The sequence below is a fragment of the Orcinus orca genome, chromosome 2 (genome assembly GCF_937001465.1).
Source record: "Orcinus orca chromosome 2, mOrcOrc1.1, whole genome shotgun sequence".
In the NCBI taxonomy this organism is placed as follows: domain Eukaryota; kingdom Metazoa; phylum Chordata; class Mammalia; order Artiodactyla; family Delphinidae; genus Orcinus; species Orcinus orca.
Window position 1 is genome coordinate 126,707,542 of NC_064560.1, and position 16,501 is coordinate 126,724,042.

At 44.3% G+C, this 16,501-nt stretch overlaps 2 protein-coding genes across 2 annotated transcripts in view; one reads left to right on the plus strand and one right to left on the minus strand.

Moving 5' to 3' along the window:
- Nucleotides 1–12,683, plus strand: part of LOC105747742 (T cell receptor alpha chain MC.7.G5-like) — a 55,648-nt gene extending 42,965 nt beyond the window's left edge. Inside the window, exons 4-8 of the mRNA XM_012537928.3 lie at nucleotides 2,695–2,748; nucleotides 9,368–9,646; nucleotides 10,252–10,323; nucleotides 10,688–10,801; nucleotides 11,750–12,683. Coding sequence (XP_012393382.1) covers nucleotides 2,695–2,748; nucleotides 9,368–9,646; nucleotides 10,252–10,323; nucleotides 10,688–10,800 — 518 coding nt within the window. The 3' untranslated portion in view covers nucleotide 10,801; nucleotides 11,750–12,683. The remainder of the gene's footprint in view (nucleotides 1–2,694; nucleotides 2,749–9,367; nucleotides 9,647–10,251; nucleotides 10,324–10,687; nucleotides 10,802–11,749) is intronic.
- The window catches only part of SALL2 (spalt like transcription factor 2), a 915,550-nt gene that overhangs the window by 894,441 nt on the left and 4,608 nt on the right, over nucleotides 1–16,501 (minus strand). The window contains exon 2 of the transcript XR_007475760.1: nucleotides 15,205–15,257. The gene's annotated coding sequence lies outside the window, so the exon portion shown is untranslated. The remainder of the gene's footprint in view (nucleotides 1–15,204; nucleotides 15,258–16,501) is intronic.

A 16,501-nucleotide genomic window follows, 5' to 3' on the forward strand; every position in this document is an offset into this window, starting at 1 on the left:
AGCCCTCACCTCCACCTGAAACTTTGAATGCTCACTTACCAGCTATCTCCCTTGTCCCCTGAAGGCAAGGGCTCTGAGTTGTGCCTTACCATTTCCATGAATACATTGAAGGCACTAAGTAAATGTTTGCTGAATGAACAAACAAATGAACAAATGAATGAATGAATGAATGCGAGGACAAGTCAATGGTGGTTTAAGGCAAAAGGAAATAGAAATGTAAGCAAGCTAGGCACCTCCAGAGCCAAGCTTGATCTCAGCTCTGCAACCTGTGACAAGTCAGTGTCACTATACGCCAGGCACCCTTCTAGGTGCTGGGGAATCAGCATGAATAAAACAGACAGAAACCCATGCCTTATTGGAGCTTACAGTGTAGTGTAACTACGACTGTAAGACAGATGGTAACCTCACTATATAAAATATATAGTAGTTTAGCTACAATGAGGTATCACCTCACCAGTTAGAATGGGCATCATCAGAAAATCTACAAACAACAAATGCTGGAGAGGGTGTGGAGAAAAGGGAACCCTCTTGCACTGTTGGTGGGAATGTAAATTGATACAGCCACTATGGAGAACAGTATGGAGGTTCCTTAAAAAACTACAAATAGAACTACCATATGACCCAGCAATCCCACTCCTGGGCATATACCCAGAGAAAACTATAACTCAAAAAGACACATGCACCCCAATGTTCATTGCAGCTCTATTTACAATAGCCAGGACATGGAAGCAACCTAAATGCCCATCGACAGACGAATGGATAAAGAAGATGTGGTATATATATATGATGGAATATTTCTCAGCCATAAAAAGGAATGAAATTGGGTCATTTGTAGAGACATGAATGGATCTAGAGATTGTCATACAGAGTGAGGTAAGTCAGAAAGAGAAAAACAAATATCGTATATTAATGCATATATGTGGAACCTAGAAAAATGGTACAGATGAACCGGTTTGCAGGGCAGAAATAGAGACACAGATGTAGAGAACAAATGTATGGACACCAAGGGGGAAAAGTGGCAGGGGGGGTGGGGTGGTGGTAGTGGGATGAACTGGGAGATTGGGACTGACATATATACACTAATATGTATAAAATGGATAACTAACAAGAACCTGCTGTATAAAAAGAAATAAAATAAAATTCAAAAATTCAAAAAAAAAAATAGTAGTTTAGGTGGTAATAAGCCCTGTGAAGGAAAATAAAGCAGTGAAGAGGAATAAAGAGTATTAGTGGGAGGGGGCAGTGTGCAATTTTTAACAGAGGGGTCACAGAAGGCCTCATTGGAAAGGGGACATTTGAGCAGAGACCCGAGAGGGTTACAGAGGGAGCCATGCAGGTTTCTGGAGGAAGAGCATTTCCAGGCAGAGGGAACACAAGCACTGCCTGGAGTGTGTGAAGGATACCAAGGAGGCCTGGGTGGATGGAGGAGAGTGAGTGACCTGGAGAGAATTTGTGAATGAGGTCAGGTTGGTAATGGGGAAAGGATGGCTTCTAAGTCACTGTAAGGACTCGGGCTTTTGGATTCTAGAGGGAAGGTTAGAGAAGGGAATGGCAGTCACACTTGACCTTGGGAAGAGACAAAGGGAGACAGAAACCTGGATTCCAGTCCTCACCCTCAGCTTTAAGAAGTGGGCAATTTTATCCCAAACACCAAAGAAACAGGATTCTCTCCTCCCTCAGCAACCTCTCCCTACAACCCTGTCCCCAGGGAGCTCTGAGCTTAGTGAAATTACATGTTCCTGCTTCAAGTAACACTTTTTACTCTAACACTGATAAGCATTGTACTTACACCGAGCATTTACAGAATGCTTTATATATACACCCTTTCATTTAATCTTACAACCTCCCAATACAGAAGACAGTATCCTTGTTTTATAAAGGAGGCAAATGAAGCTCACTGACCTTAAGGAACCTGGCCAAGATTACACACTTAGTAAGTAAGAAACTGAGTTGAACTCGATTTCAGGTTTTCTGACATCTCCCTACTTCACCGCAACTGAGAAGCACTCTCCATTTTAGTGATTCTCAAAGTACGATATGCAATCCTGTATGGGCTGTAAACTGATCTGAAGATGCACTTTTTCTCCCTAGATTTTGTGAGTGACATACAAGCGATCTCACAGTGATTTTTACATATGACAGAGGCTAATCTAACTGTCCCTTCTAAGTGTTAAGTATGCCATTGAAGCTTGCTCAAATTTGAAATTCATGAACATGTTATTAAAATGTTCCAAAAACTCTAGTTCTATTTTATACTAAGTCTGGCTGCTACACAGTGCCTGTCAATGATGCAAAGCTCTGACTGGATATGAAATGGAGTTCTCCTAAAAGGTTCTGAGTGGGGCATGTCACTCACTAGATCTTGCCCCACCTAAGTGTAGCCAAGGGTTGACAATCACCCACTCTATGATCAACAGTCTAGCTTTCTTTGCTCCTGATCTAAGAAACTCTTTTCCAACCTCTGTCGTTCAGAGCACAAATTCAGATTGTGACACATGGCAAAAGCCTAGATTTCTATTTGACCCAGAAACCACCTCCTGCTTTGTCCTGAAGGGTAGCCCCCAAGACTGAGGAGAAAAGAGGTTAAGCAGATGAGACAGAAAATCCCATCCAATGACTATCACATGACTTGGCAACTGGGGGCAGGGTTGTGGTAAGAAAAAAGAAAGGCAGTTTTTAGACTGGGTTAATCAGCTGTGTATTATCCACTGCTATTCGGCAAAGGAACCTATCTGAACGTTGAACCAAGTAAGTGACTCGTTGTTTTTCTTCTTTTGACCACTATGTTTGGCAATTATCTTTGTTAAATATTTTCCCAACTCATCAGCTTGGGAAACACTTCTTAGGTTGTTGAAAATCCCTCCAGCAGGTAATTTAGCAAGGGATGGTTTGAGGGGCAGGGACTGAGTTTCTGATACAATCCAGGGTGGGTACATGCTGCAGTAGTCTTCTTGGTCCACTCTCCATCCAGGAGAGTTTTTGTGGCCTTCCCTCTACCTGACTAGCCTTAGTGAACCAGCTTACTTAACACCCATGCATTCACCATTTACAGATCTGGGTAATGACCAGACCTGTGCTACAGCACATCTAGTAAATATGAGGTGCAGTGGTGAGCATGTTAGACCAAGAGTTCAAAGACTGAGTTCCAATCCTCTTTGACGAGCTCTGTGACTTCACTGAACTCGAGTTTCCCTCTAGCTGGTTCAAATGATTTCCCAGGTGTCTTCCAGCTTTAGCACACTAAGATCCTGGTTATCATCCAGACCAATTCTAAGGGACAATATAGTAGGAAAAGACAGGAAGTCCAATGATGTGAATGTCTTATGACCCAGTGGGAATTCTGGGATTTAATGAAAAAAGATGCTGAAAAAGGAATCAAAACTCTCCCTATGTGTCCATTACTTAGACTTTGTGTGACTTCAGGGGTTTTGACAAGTGACAGCTGAGGCTCCTTTCAGTCCTGTCATCTATTACTCTGGTTCAATGAATGGAATCTGGGGTCTGGAGACCTGAGAGTCAGGCCCAGCTCAGCCACTATCTTAACCACCCTTAGCTCCAGTGACTTCCTCTGTAAGATAGATCTAATAATATCATCTCATGGAGTTTGTTACAGTAGTATTTTTTGAGGTAGTGTAAGCACAAGCCATTTGTAAGTAGTAAAGTACTTATAGAAATGGTAGTCATCTATGAGTATTAGCATCCTTTTAATAGACTCCAAGTCTTTTTCTTCAATGGTTCTTGGTCCAGCCTTCGTGTCCTTCCACCTCTAACTGAGGCACAGTCCTTTCTGATTGACTTGAACCTTACAGTTATGTTTCTGCTGACAATAGCCATTTGACAGTTAATTCCTTTTTCCCTGTGAAAATGTGATCCTGAAGCAAGATCTGGGGGTAAGAGATGACAGGTTTGAGGAGATAATAGCAGTAAACATAGGGACGTCCCTCAATGTCAACACTCAGAAGATAACACACATCAAAGAAGCTGCCAACATGAAATGCTTAGATCTCAGAAACCCTTGCAAAATTCTATGACTCTAGCTAACCCACCCCCTTCCAAACAGAAGCACTAGGCAGGGGGCAAATAGGTGGTAAGGTTTTTGGTCATGATGTCTGAAATGGTGTGCTGACAGCACAACTCACCTTTGGAAACAGGACTCAACTCATCGTGGAACCGAGTAAGTTATGCATTTTATTCAGTGTGTATATTCCCTTGGAGTTGTGGCATAGTCCTGAATAAACGCAACTTCTTGAGAAGTTAGGAGGTTCTAAATGGGAAATCCATTGTTGTTGTTACAAAGAGCCAGGGGAATATTGGAGGACAAATTCACTAGGTTTCTCTTAAGAACATATTCTACGTATGCTTGGAAATTCTGTTCTGAGGATTAGTATTGATAAGTCTTCTACAACTGCTTAAATAAAGCCCTTGGCCAGGCTTCTGGCCCTCTGGTCAGGGACTGGGACCAGGGAAAAGGCAAGTTCTAGATAAGGAGAATCCACTGTTTATGAGGAAAAAGAGTCATGGTCACAGCGTAGGAAGAGGGAGGGTTAGAAAGAAGAAAAATATTATTAAAGAAGGAGTTAGATCAAAATAGCCTTCTCTGCCTCAGACGATAAAAGCCAATCTGCCCTTGTCTCTTTTTTGCTGAGAACTTGCATTAAATCATCTTGCCTAGGGCTTCCCTGGTGGCGCAGTGGTTGAGAGTCTGCCTGCCGATGCAAGGGACACGGGTTCGTGCCCCGGTCCGGGAAGATCCCACATGCCGCGGAGCGGCTGGGCCCGTGAGCCATGGCCGCTGAGCCTGCGCGTCCGGAGCCTGTGCTCCGCAACGGGAGGGGCCACAGCAGTGAGAGGCCCGCGTACCGCAAAAAAAAAAAAAAAAAAAAAAAAATCATCTTGCCTGGCTCACACTAAATGTTCTCCAAGGTCCCATCCTTGTCTGGGTCTGCCGAGAACCGTAATGTGCACACTTCCCTTGTTAGCCCTGAATCTGAGGATTCCGTAAAGGTTCAGGAGCCCACATCCAAAGTAGAAACACAGCCCCCAACTTCAAGACAATAGCGAAGTAGTGGTGCTCTCCTAGCGATATTGTCCACTGGCAGTCTGTTCCAGTGTTTGGAAATCCAGGGGTCATATTCAGGTAGTCTGGGTAGCTGCCAACAGTCAGTCACTGGGAGCAGTCCAGAGAACAGCAGTCTTTCAGATGCTTCCCAAAATGCCAAAACCAATGGGGCATTGGTTAGATTCTGATTTTGTTTATTTCAGAGGAAATAAAAAGTGGGGAAATATACATGAATGTGGGGAGGCGATCTGACACTCCTGAAAGGGACTGGTAGTGTCAACGGGGTCTCTGTCTCTCAGAGGGTAATATAAACTTACAGGCATACTTGATTGCCTCTTGCTTCCAGGGAAATAGTGGAATTTGGTGAGTTTTCTTATCTTTGAAGGGAGAGAGACTAGAGCAATGAAAAGAAGGAAAGAAACAGAATCACGTTGTAACTGATTGCAGTCTGATTGATGTCGGGCAAATTGCATCTGAGCAAAAGGTGTTGTGTTTCATTTTCCCTTTAAATCATTTCCACTTGAGATTCAGAGTTATCTGCCGTGTTAGAATCAAATCTCTGAGGCTGTGCCTCTGGAAGTCTTCAGAGATGAAACTGATGCTTAGCCCCTCTGTCGAGATGCTGACCTGAGCTCTCCAGGGATACCCCAATTGCTTGTCTGGTTTTCTCTTCCTGCAGTGATCGAGTGTAATATGATGATATGAAGCTCAGGTAGGGGGGCTGAGAATTTCAAATCAAACCCCCAATCCTTAAAGTTTTGACAACCTATAATGGCCCTATACAACCATCCTTCCCTTTGCCTAGCTCTAGCCCTAGACTCTTGATTTTTGGGTGATAAGACAGCGTAATCATCCTTAAGTTCTATTTCACATGATTATTCTGTCCTCCTGAGGCTTGTATCTAGATCCAGACTCAAGAGAAATTATAAAACAAAAATAAGCAATCCAAAGCAAGCGCTGGCTTCTCTGACCTGTATCCATGACACATAGCACCACTGGGCTCCCCTGTCAGCTACCAATTGCTTGTTCAACCCTCAGGTCCTTAGAAAGCCTTTCCATGGACTCAGGGAATTAGAAAGTAGGTTTGTTGTTATTGTGAGACTCAGTCTGAGTGATGGGGAAGAAATTAGGTTTCTAATCAAAAAGGTGGATTGTGACCCAAGAGAAGGACCGGAATATGAGAACAATATCTGTGTCTAAACCCTCCTCGGCCTAACATTCATTACAAGAAATGTTAATATTCAGTGCCCCATCCCTGCTCCCAAGCTAATGTGTTCTTCTTGGAGAGCCTTCCCAATAAACGGGATGTTAAATTTTCCATCCTGAAGGCAGCTATTGGTCACCTGTCACCCTCTTCTCTTGCTCTGTCTCAGCCCTGTCCCCTGTCCCAGTGCTTTTTGGCTGGGGATTTCATGCTCACCTCCTTACCCAGCAGTTAAACTATTATTAGCTTCAAAGGGAACTGAGACTCTATGAGTTTGACCCCTGATCTAATAAAGGGCAGCTTTGTAGCTCTCTGAGTGGCAGGGTCTCTAGGCTGGGACCCAGGCTGGAGAGGCAGGATACAGATGTTCCAGCCCAGGCCCCAGGGCCAGCCCCAGGCTGGTTACCTGTGAGGCAGCATCGCAATGTGCTCCTGGGACACCTGACAGATGTTTTTTGGAGCTGGCACCAAACTCTTCGTGGAGCCCCGTGAGGTGATTTTTTTCCATACATTTCTAGGGAGGAATTGACTCCTGGGACTAGGGTTGCCATCCAGTTTGCATTACGTGAAAAAGTATAACTAGGAGTTGGAGTAGTACAGATGGAGTGGGCCACAGTAAAGATATTAGGCTGAGTAGCTGAAGTAGCTCTGTAATTATTTTTACTTAAAAAAAAAAAAACTTATTTCTGAAATCTTCAGAGCAGCCCAGAAAGCAGAAAGAAATCTAGAAGAATTATACTAATAGTTGGAGCATCAGGTGGAGGAGGGGCAGAAGCCCAAATTCTCCAAGGTGGTTGCTTCATCCTTAGGCATCCCTTTAGCTAAGCTGACTAGTGTGAATGACTTGTTGCCACCTGTAAAATGTCCGGCAGCTGGAAGATTTAGGAGAGAAATGGTCAACCTGGTCAGAGTAATCAGGTAGAGCAAACTTACATGATTTGTGTTCAAGTTAAATCCCATATTGGCAGAGACCTTTGAAACTGTGAGTGACATTTGTTATCCATGTTGCGATGCTTAGGGAACCAGTAAGACACTCTATGAGAATCTAGAACATAGATGACTTCTAAGTTTATAAATTAAGAAAAACTGTTCAGGAAAGGTATACACTTCTTTTTGTATTGTTTACCAGCACATAACCTTAGCATTAGATGGGTACTCATAAAAAGAGAAAGTCTGAAAATAAAATAACAATTGCCCAAATAAATAGCACTTTGCAATACATGCTGAAATATAATTATGTTTGTGGACCAAGGAGAAAGCCTGGAAATTCTCAAAAGATAAGTGATTACATCTTTAAATTTTAGACTACAATGTAGTGCAAATTTTATACAACTTCAAATTTTGGTTTAAGTCTAATATAAAATAGACTAGGTTACATAGGGCAACTATATTGTATGCATTCAATTTTTTTTTTTTTTTTGTGGTATGCGGGCCTCTCACTGTTGTGGCCTCTCCTGTTGCGGAGCACAGGCTCCAGACGCGCAAGCTCAGTGGCCATGGCTCACGGGCCTAGCCACTCCGCGGCATGTGGGATCTTCCCAGACCGGGGCACGAACCCGTGTCCCCTGCATTGGCAGGCAGACTCTCAACCACTGCGCCACCAGGGAAGCCCTGCATCCCATTTTTTAAAAAAGGTTCAATTCAGTCAGATAGCCTTTTCTTTAGTTACCATGACACCAAAGAATGGGTTAAACACTTTACTTTCAAACAATTGTTTTGAACGGATAGACATTAATTGAGAAAGAGGATCTGAGAAAAATGTTTTACCAAACCAATGCATTATGCTCTATCTGAAATGCTGAGTAACAGATTCAGAGCACAATATCCTGAGTGTATGACCTTCTTCAGACATCTGTCTTGTTGGTTATATCACATTATTCAAATTATTCAAGCCAGGTCTCTCCAGCCCAAAGTGATCATTAGCAACTGCCTTTGAAATTAGGTTTTTAAATCCCAAGCAAGGCTTAATTATCCAACTAAATCAGACTACGATTGGGTCACACTCTTAAGTAACGAAGGAGATAGGGTTATTTTGGTTTTGCTTTATAATGGACTAGTTTCCTTTCTCTATAACTCATTTTCAAGCTCCCTTGAAAATCAACTGGAATCCATCTCACCAAAGTCAGTATCGTAAGAGAGAAATGCCACAGTTCTGGAGGGAGGTGACTGAGCAGAACGTGTGGTTTCCAAGCCGTTACTGCTGGGGTTATCGGTGTCTGTTATCAGTGGCTTCAGCTATGCCGTGAAACAAAACAATGAAGGTTTTCTCCTTCCACGTTCCAGGAGAGCCCTTTGAAAAATCCCCAACCCCACTCTGGTTTTAAGGAAAGAAAAAGATGCATATATAGAGTAGCAGATAGATGACTGTCCAAGATGAGGCATGAAAGGAGAGAAGGCCAGGAGGAGACCCAATTATTGTAACCAGTGTTCCACAGCTCCACTTAGAACAAAACAAGAAGAAATGGGCTTAAACTAGTTTTATGTTCCTAAGGACTTCTGAGAATGATAGCTGTAATTCTCTGATTAAAGACTCAAAAGAAACTGTAGGGTGGTCCCTTACATAAGAATTCACCTGAAGGCAGAGAGATGGACCACTTAACTTTAGCAGATCCCTTCCAGTCCAAAAAATGGGGATGACACCCTGAAGTGACACAAACACCTCCATCCGCAGAGTGTTGGAACCAGTTATATAGTCCTTCTCAGACCTTGCCCTGATCTCATTCCAAGGGCTCATGCATTTAAAATAAACCAACTGATTCAGAGAGATTTTCAGCCTAACTGGATTGTCCAGAGGGTTAGTTAATAAAACATAAATATTTGAAACTCAAAAGACTCAAAATACACTTCTTTGTATTTGTCATTTTCTGTCTCTGCTCCCAGCCATATATCTCTTAGCAGCTCCTAACTAGAAGTCAAACTGCTGCATTTCATGTCTACTTCTCTTAGCCATCCTTTCATAGAGGTGCTAACAAGCTCAGGTCACTAACAGGATGCAGGAAAGTCTGGATTGTAGTGTTTGGCCCCAGAGGAATTGAGGAAAACATCATGGTTTAACTCCCACACATGGATAATCATCTCACAAAATAAACTGATTATATTTGCAGAAATTCAGGCTGTTGCCAACCCATCCGTTTTTGTCATGAAAAACGGGACATATGTCACTTGTCTGGTGAAGGAGTTCTACCCCAAAGATGTAACTATAAGTCTGGAATCATCCAAGATAATAAGAGAATATGACCCTGCTATCGTCATCTCTCCCGGTGGGAGGTACAGTGCCGTCAAGCTTGGTCAGTATGGAGATCCAGATTCAGTGACATGTTCAGTTCAACATAACAAACAAACCTGGCGCTCCACTGACTTCAAACCGAAGAAAAATACTTCAGGTAGGTCCTATCTGGCCTCAAGGGGCTGCGATTGTGGGGAAGAAAAGTCAAGGGAAAGAGAAGTTAGAGTTGTAAACTCTTGACAGATCACTCTCAACATGGCGTCATGCTGGAAACAAGACTTAGGCTCAGACTCAAGACTTAGGCTAATTCCCATCATTGACTAGGAATTAAACTCTCCGCATCTCTGCACTGGAATCTAAGATAAAGCACATCTTATTTCATCCCCATCTCTCCTCTTCACCAACCCCTGTCTCCTTCATCCTAAAGACTCTAGGGTTGAAAATTCATGTGAGGTCTAATCTAGTGTGAATGCCATAACAAAGGGCAGTCCAGCTCATCATGGTGTTAATTATTCTAGTTGTTCTTACAAATTAGAGGCATACCTGCATGTGGGCCTCATGGTACAATGGAACAAAGTCTCAGGACAGGAAGTATGTTGACTGTGCAAATAGCTATAGGACCTTAACCAAGTCACTTCTCTGGTCCTTAGTTTACTTACTTAAAGTCTAAGTTAAGTAAAACCTGAAATCCAGTTTTAAAACCTGAAATACCTTAAGCCTCTCGGTTATCATTGTAACCCTGACCACTGCTGTTTGTTCCAGAAAACCCAAAGCCAAAGGAACCTGAAAACGTCAATCAAACTCAAACTCCAGAGACCTGCTATGAGCCCCAAGGTTAGTTGAAACCAAAGGGCCAACTTCAGAACTGAGGTTAAAGCAAACTCTGTCATTGTCAGATGGGGCCCAAAATCATTCTATTTCAAAAGAAAACAAAAACCATACCTGAGCCCAGTTGATTCCCTCTGACTCTCTAAGCAGAGTTTGCCTGGCTGCAAGCATGGGTTTTTCCAAAGCTTGCCTTACTGGATGTGAATAGCAGCCTTAGGTCTCTGAAGGCTATCTGGCACCAAGCTGGGCTTCAGACCAGGAAGAATGATGGTGATTCAGGGCAGGCTGGTTTCGGTGCTGTGGGTCCAATTTCCGGAAGGAAATTTAGTCTCTTGCTGAAGCCACCACCGTCATTCTCATTCAATTGCAGTGCAAGCCGGGAAGGTGAACATGATGTCCCTTGCAGTGCTGGGGCTCCGAATGCTGTTTGCCAAGAGTGTTGCCATCAATTTTCTCTTGACTGCCAAGTTATTTTTCTTTTAAGGTAAGAACTAGCTGCTTCTTATTCCTACCTCCACCCAAACTATGCTGCACATGGAGGAAAGGAGTTTAGGAATGGTAAGAAGCATTGAGAAAGGAAAAACACATAGAGACATATTATGATTTACTAAGGTGGACCTTTTCAGATACTCAGCATAACACCCCATCTCCTGTTAGCCTTTTATTTCAAGCCAGACTCAAAATTCATGTAATATAATATAATACCAGCCAATAATCCTCACCTCAAACTCAGGAGCTAAAATAATTGGACCTAAACAGGAGAAATCTTTTTCTTTACTGCTAATTTTGTTTATATGGCCAAGGGACCATGGGCTTTTTGCAAGGCCATCAGTAAAGCTTCACTTGAAGAATATTCAGGGGGAGCAGAACCTATCTTTGCCCAGACAAAGGGGATGTCAACTCTCGATCCTTAATCATAGGACTCGATGCGTAGACCAGCCTATCTCTGGGAGGAACCTATGCTCCCATCCTTAGTGAACAGCTCACTACTAGTGACTCAGGATGCATGCAAAGTTGAGGATGAGATGTGAATTATTTGCCTGTTACTTGCATTGCCTCTTCTGGTTATCTTAGACATGAAATTTGACCCGGGGCTTAGGTTTGCCTATGTCACTAACTCACTATGTTACCTAGGCCAGGTTGCTTCACCTCTCTGGGCCTGGGTTATCACATCTGTAAAACAAAGAAGTGAAGAAGAACTAAAGGAGAGCAGATGGGTTTTATGACTTGTGCCAACATAGATAAACTGATAGTGACTAGCTGAACTATCACCATGTGTAGAAGGGAAATGTGCCAGGATATCTTAGTGATGTCTGCAACGGTACAACCACAGCAAGTACTGGCCATCCCCAGGACTGCATGACTGCTATGATTCCTTCCAGCACTGACAGTCTATGATTCTATAACCCTGACAATTTTCCTTCACTTGCAGGCTGACCGGCATGAGAAGGTTACACGCCCTGAAAGAAATCAAAAGCCTACAGAGGTGCTATCTCCTAGGCTTTCAACTTCCTGGTGGTTTAAGTTGACCCGTCCCAGCCTTGCTTAAATGGCTGTTTCCCAAACCAGTTTTCCTTTAAAGGCAACAAACCCAGCTTATCCTTCAGCCTGATGAAGGACAGAAGTCCTGGAGAGTGGGGGCTTACGGTCCCAACTGTTTTACATGCTGCTTTATAAAAGGATACAGAGATATGAAGGTATATAGGACACATTTTTTTTCCTACAACTGACACACTTTGAAAATGGTGTTTTGTTCCTTTGACTTTCTTTGCCTCCCGAAGTAGAAAGCAGGAGCCATCGGGTTCCTAGCCCCATTCTCCAAGAGGAAAATAGATCCTGGGCTTCTACCGAAACATAAAAGGCTCTGCTCAACCCAGCACTAGGTTTGCCCCCAAACTAGCGTTCTCATCCACAAAGGCACTTTCTGCTTTTCCTAGTATTTGACAAACAAAACTACATTTGACTTCCTAACACTCTCTGCCCAGGCAATGGGGTTTCTCAAGTCTCATCTAAATACTCTCAGAGTTATTAGCAGAGATCAGAGTAAAATGCAGAGGAAATGGGTTTCTCTCTATTAATTGATTTAACGAACATGAATTACTCCAAGTTCTAGGCACTGTACTGAGGGTGCAAAAATACCTAAGACATGGGTCTTGCTTTCAAGCAACTCATTGTGCAAGTGTTCTGGGAGGGAGGGACAGGAATGAGACCCCGAGATTTCCCCTGTAAGAACAGTGTCTTCATGACCCCCTGCCTGCCCATCCATGCCCAGGAAGTTTGAAGGCACTGGACCTTTGGTATTGATGGTTTTCTGCCGTTCTTCTTTGTCTCTATTGCATGTATTAAAGTGCGTTGTGTGTGCCTTGCTTCTGGCTTTCCTCATTGCGGACCATCGCAGGGGGTAAGGGGAGCTGTGAATTCACTGGTAGTCAGACAAAAACCACACTGAGTTTATAGGTCACACCACAGCTTCCTGGGCCCCCAGCCTGCAGGCTCCTGCCTCGGGGACCCACCCCTGGGTTTCCTGCTACTCCAACAACATCAGCGTCCCTGGTGTGGCCGCTGAGCTCTGCTCCTCCCACCCCGGCAAGGCCAGCTTTTTCCGGGTGCACAAACCCAGGTAGCAAATGTCTAGCAACGGAGCACTGTGGGTTCCGCAGCACCTATGTGGGCTGTCAGGCGGGGGCTCATGAGGTTACAAGTGAAAGAGCAACGTTCATCCACAACTCTCCCATCTTTGCCATCTGCAGACTCCCATGTCATGTCCTCACAACCCAAGCCAAAGAAAGGAGGTAGTGGCATTCTGAGTCAATGAGTTTAGGACAATCTAGATGGATAAGCCAGGTCCATCCAGGGGAAAACTATTAAAAGATTCCACACATCTTCACCTCATGTGCATCAAGAATGCCTGTTTCCAAAACATTCCCATCTGTTACCTTGGGCCATTCTTAAGAATGTTTCTCTGAAGTTGCTAAGAACAAAACAACACATCCTCATTTTTCAGATGGAAAAAAAATGTCCCCCAGAAAAGGTATGTACCTTGTTCAAGGTCATTCAGAGAGGCAGCGATATTTCTGGGAGCAGAACAAAGTTATCAGGAGTGCCAGCCCCAAGTTCCTTCTACAAGAGCACAGCACATCCCTGAGACAGGGAAGAGGGCTTGTTTTGAAGTTCAGCTAGGCTGAACTTCAGAATAGTCCTGTACATAGCATATGAATGAGCCACCCTCTGGCCTACTTTGATCATCAGCGAAAGTTATCCTAGTATTTTATAAAACCATGTATTTCTTCCACCAAAAGGATGCTCCTGAAAAGATCTAAGGCAGGAGCCATAGGGGATTGCGGCTGCCTTCTGGTGTGGAAACCATGCTATCGTGGATTATAGTTTTCCAGAGCTTTCACGTGTAGAATCTCATGTGACCCCAAAGGAGTCTCCAGGAGATTAGTACACACACTCAGTAGGTGGCAGAACAGAAGCCCCGGAGGCTGAGTCATTTGGCCTGATCCTTTGGCTCCCTCACGCATGTCTTTTCCATCCTTCTCTATAGCAACTGATCTCCACCTGCCTGTGTTGAAGCCCAGATATACTGCTGCCCAAGCCACCTACTGATACAACCTCCTAGGGTGCAGCTGCAAGGGAGCCCCCAGAAGTGCAGCCCCACACCCCTGGCTCTGTCATTAACCAGATCAGCGACCTTCCAAATGTCCCTCACTTCTCTGGGCTTCAGTGCTTTCCCTATAAAATACCGTCTAAGGCTTCTACTATTTCTAAGATTACATCTATTAACTCTAATAGTTGTTTTAAGGAAGAGACACCCACAGAAGTAGAGGAAGGAGGGATGGATTCCCAGGACCGAGAGTATATCTATTTTTGACATCACATTGTTGGTTTCCCCTGGAGGTAATTCTCTCCCCTGGGGATACCACTGAGCTCCAAACTCAGGGCCTGTGAAGCTGGGATTCTGGTTTTCACAGACAGCTTTCTGGGAATATCTCAGTGCTCTTCAGTGAAAGAAAAATGTTCTCCAAACACAGTAAGTAAAATGGAGGTGCCAAAGAGAATCCAGGAGAAATAAGGCGGCTATACAAGAGGATGCAAATGAAAGGTAAACCAGGGAAATTCTTTAAAGTAAGTAACTTTGTGTCCAATTTGAGTCTTAAAAGGAAACAGGCTAATTCACAGCAATGGATGAATGATGGAGACTAAAATAAAGACACTTCCAAAAGGCTCTCCTGAAGTTGGCCCTTCACCAGCCCCGTCCTGATACGCTCCCAGCGCATGCAGCACATCCTTGTCAAGCCCTGCTCTGTATCAGGCACGACCTGGGCACCAGAGTCTCTCAGACGTGCAGTCTCCCTTCCCCACCACGGGCACTCGGGCAGCCAGGGCCCTCTGTGTCAGAAGTGGGGAGATGTCTGCTCCATCGGAAGCCAGGGTGCTCCCCTGGATGTGACCAGGCCTTTTCTTATTTGGAAGACATGTTAGGGCACCTCTAAAGGCCAGACTGGACCACAGAATGACAGGGAAGAAGGATGCTGTGTCCAAGGACATGAGCTGTCCGGAGAGGCAGCTCTGCCAGGCTGTGCCCAGGGGTTTGTGTGCAGACTTCCTGGACACCTGCATCACCGTGGGAGCGCAAGCCACAGTAGTAAGTGGCACTGTCTTCAGGCCTCACTGAGGAGATCACCAAGTGGAAGGTTTTGTGGGTCAGGCTGTGCTGCACGGAAAATCTACCCCGAGCAAGATCCGCATCATGGTAAATCCCATGTTATTCCTGTGCAGGACAAACTAGAAGGAACGATCTGGTCTTATTTGGTACCAGTATAAGTCTGGATCTAAGTATGTGGTTTGGAAAATGCATTGTAGTGTCACCTCACTGCCACTCACCACTATCTGCTCCTGGGAAATCTGGGTCACTTGGTTACACAGCACGTCCTTGTCTGTGAAGAGAAAAAAATAATAAAACACTGAAGTCTTACACTCCGCAGGCACTGGGTCCAGCACAGGCCCATCCGGAGGGAACCCAATGGGCAGAGGCAGGCGAAAGACACAGAGATGAAAATTAAAGGCAGAAAATAACTGGAAAATCCAGTGTGACTGAGAAAGAGCCCAAGCCTTGGAAAGTAAGAAAAAGGGAAACGGGTGATAGAACGAGCAGGACATAACAATGAGTGTACTTAACAGAAAAACAAAAGGCTGAAGCCCACAAGAAGAATCATCTTCTTTTCATATCAGGGAGGAGGATATAGAATAAAACTGGGCTCCTTAAATCTCTAAGACCGTCTCAGTGCTTCTGAAGGGAAGGAGATGGGAGGGAAGTGAGGGGAGCAGGGCAGCCCTGATGGTCACGTGACTGAATTAGCTGTAATTCTCTGGGGCACATGCTTCCAACCCAGGAAAAGTTGTTGTTATTGTTTTTGTGGTCCTCAATCCATCCTGTACTAATCTTTTTGTAAAACACAATGAAAATGAATTAGTTTTTAAAAAAGAAAGAGAGACTGCAAGTCCAATGATCACGTACTTCGATATCAAATTGCCCTAAAAGTGGCTTATCCTCCATTTCCGCATCCTCTGGTCACAGACCGGGCACCAGTCCAGGATCGCACTTTGAGTAGCACTGTCACACAGCACTAGCACAGCTGCACACACCTGGAGTACTCTATACATGAGATAAATGAATGAGGACCTTAACCTAGTCTTACATATTTGTGTAAAATGAAAAAGGAGAGGCTTGGATGAGGTCATTTCTAAAATCTGCCCTAGCCCTGAATTCTAGAACTCTTTTATTTTTGTTGTTGTTGTTGTTATGTTTTTTGGGGTTTTTTAATACAATTTTTAAATGTTGCACTCCACTGACAGTTACTACAAAATATTGAACTCTTCTATTTCTCATGCTTGAGGGAGTGCTGTGGTCCTGAGAACGCTCACTGCACTTCCCACAGCTTGATTTCCATCTCTCCCTCTGCAGCATACACTTGGCTCCAGCTGGAAACTTCTCCCACCCCGGGAGCAGACCTTCCCAGTGGGTGAACTGCCGTGAGTGGGTTACAGGCTCGCTGAGACAGTGCTCACAGTGGACACTGGGACCTGGGGTGGCTGGAGCCCCGGAGGCCAGCCCCTCCCGGCTACATTTCAATACAAATATTGTCTTCTGGGTAAGCCAAGACATGACAACTACTGGGAA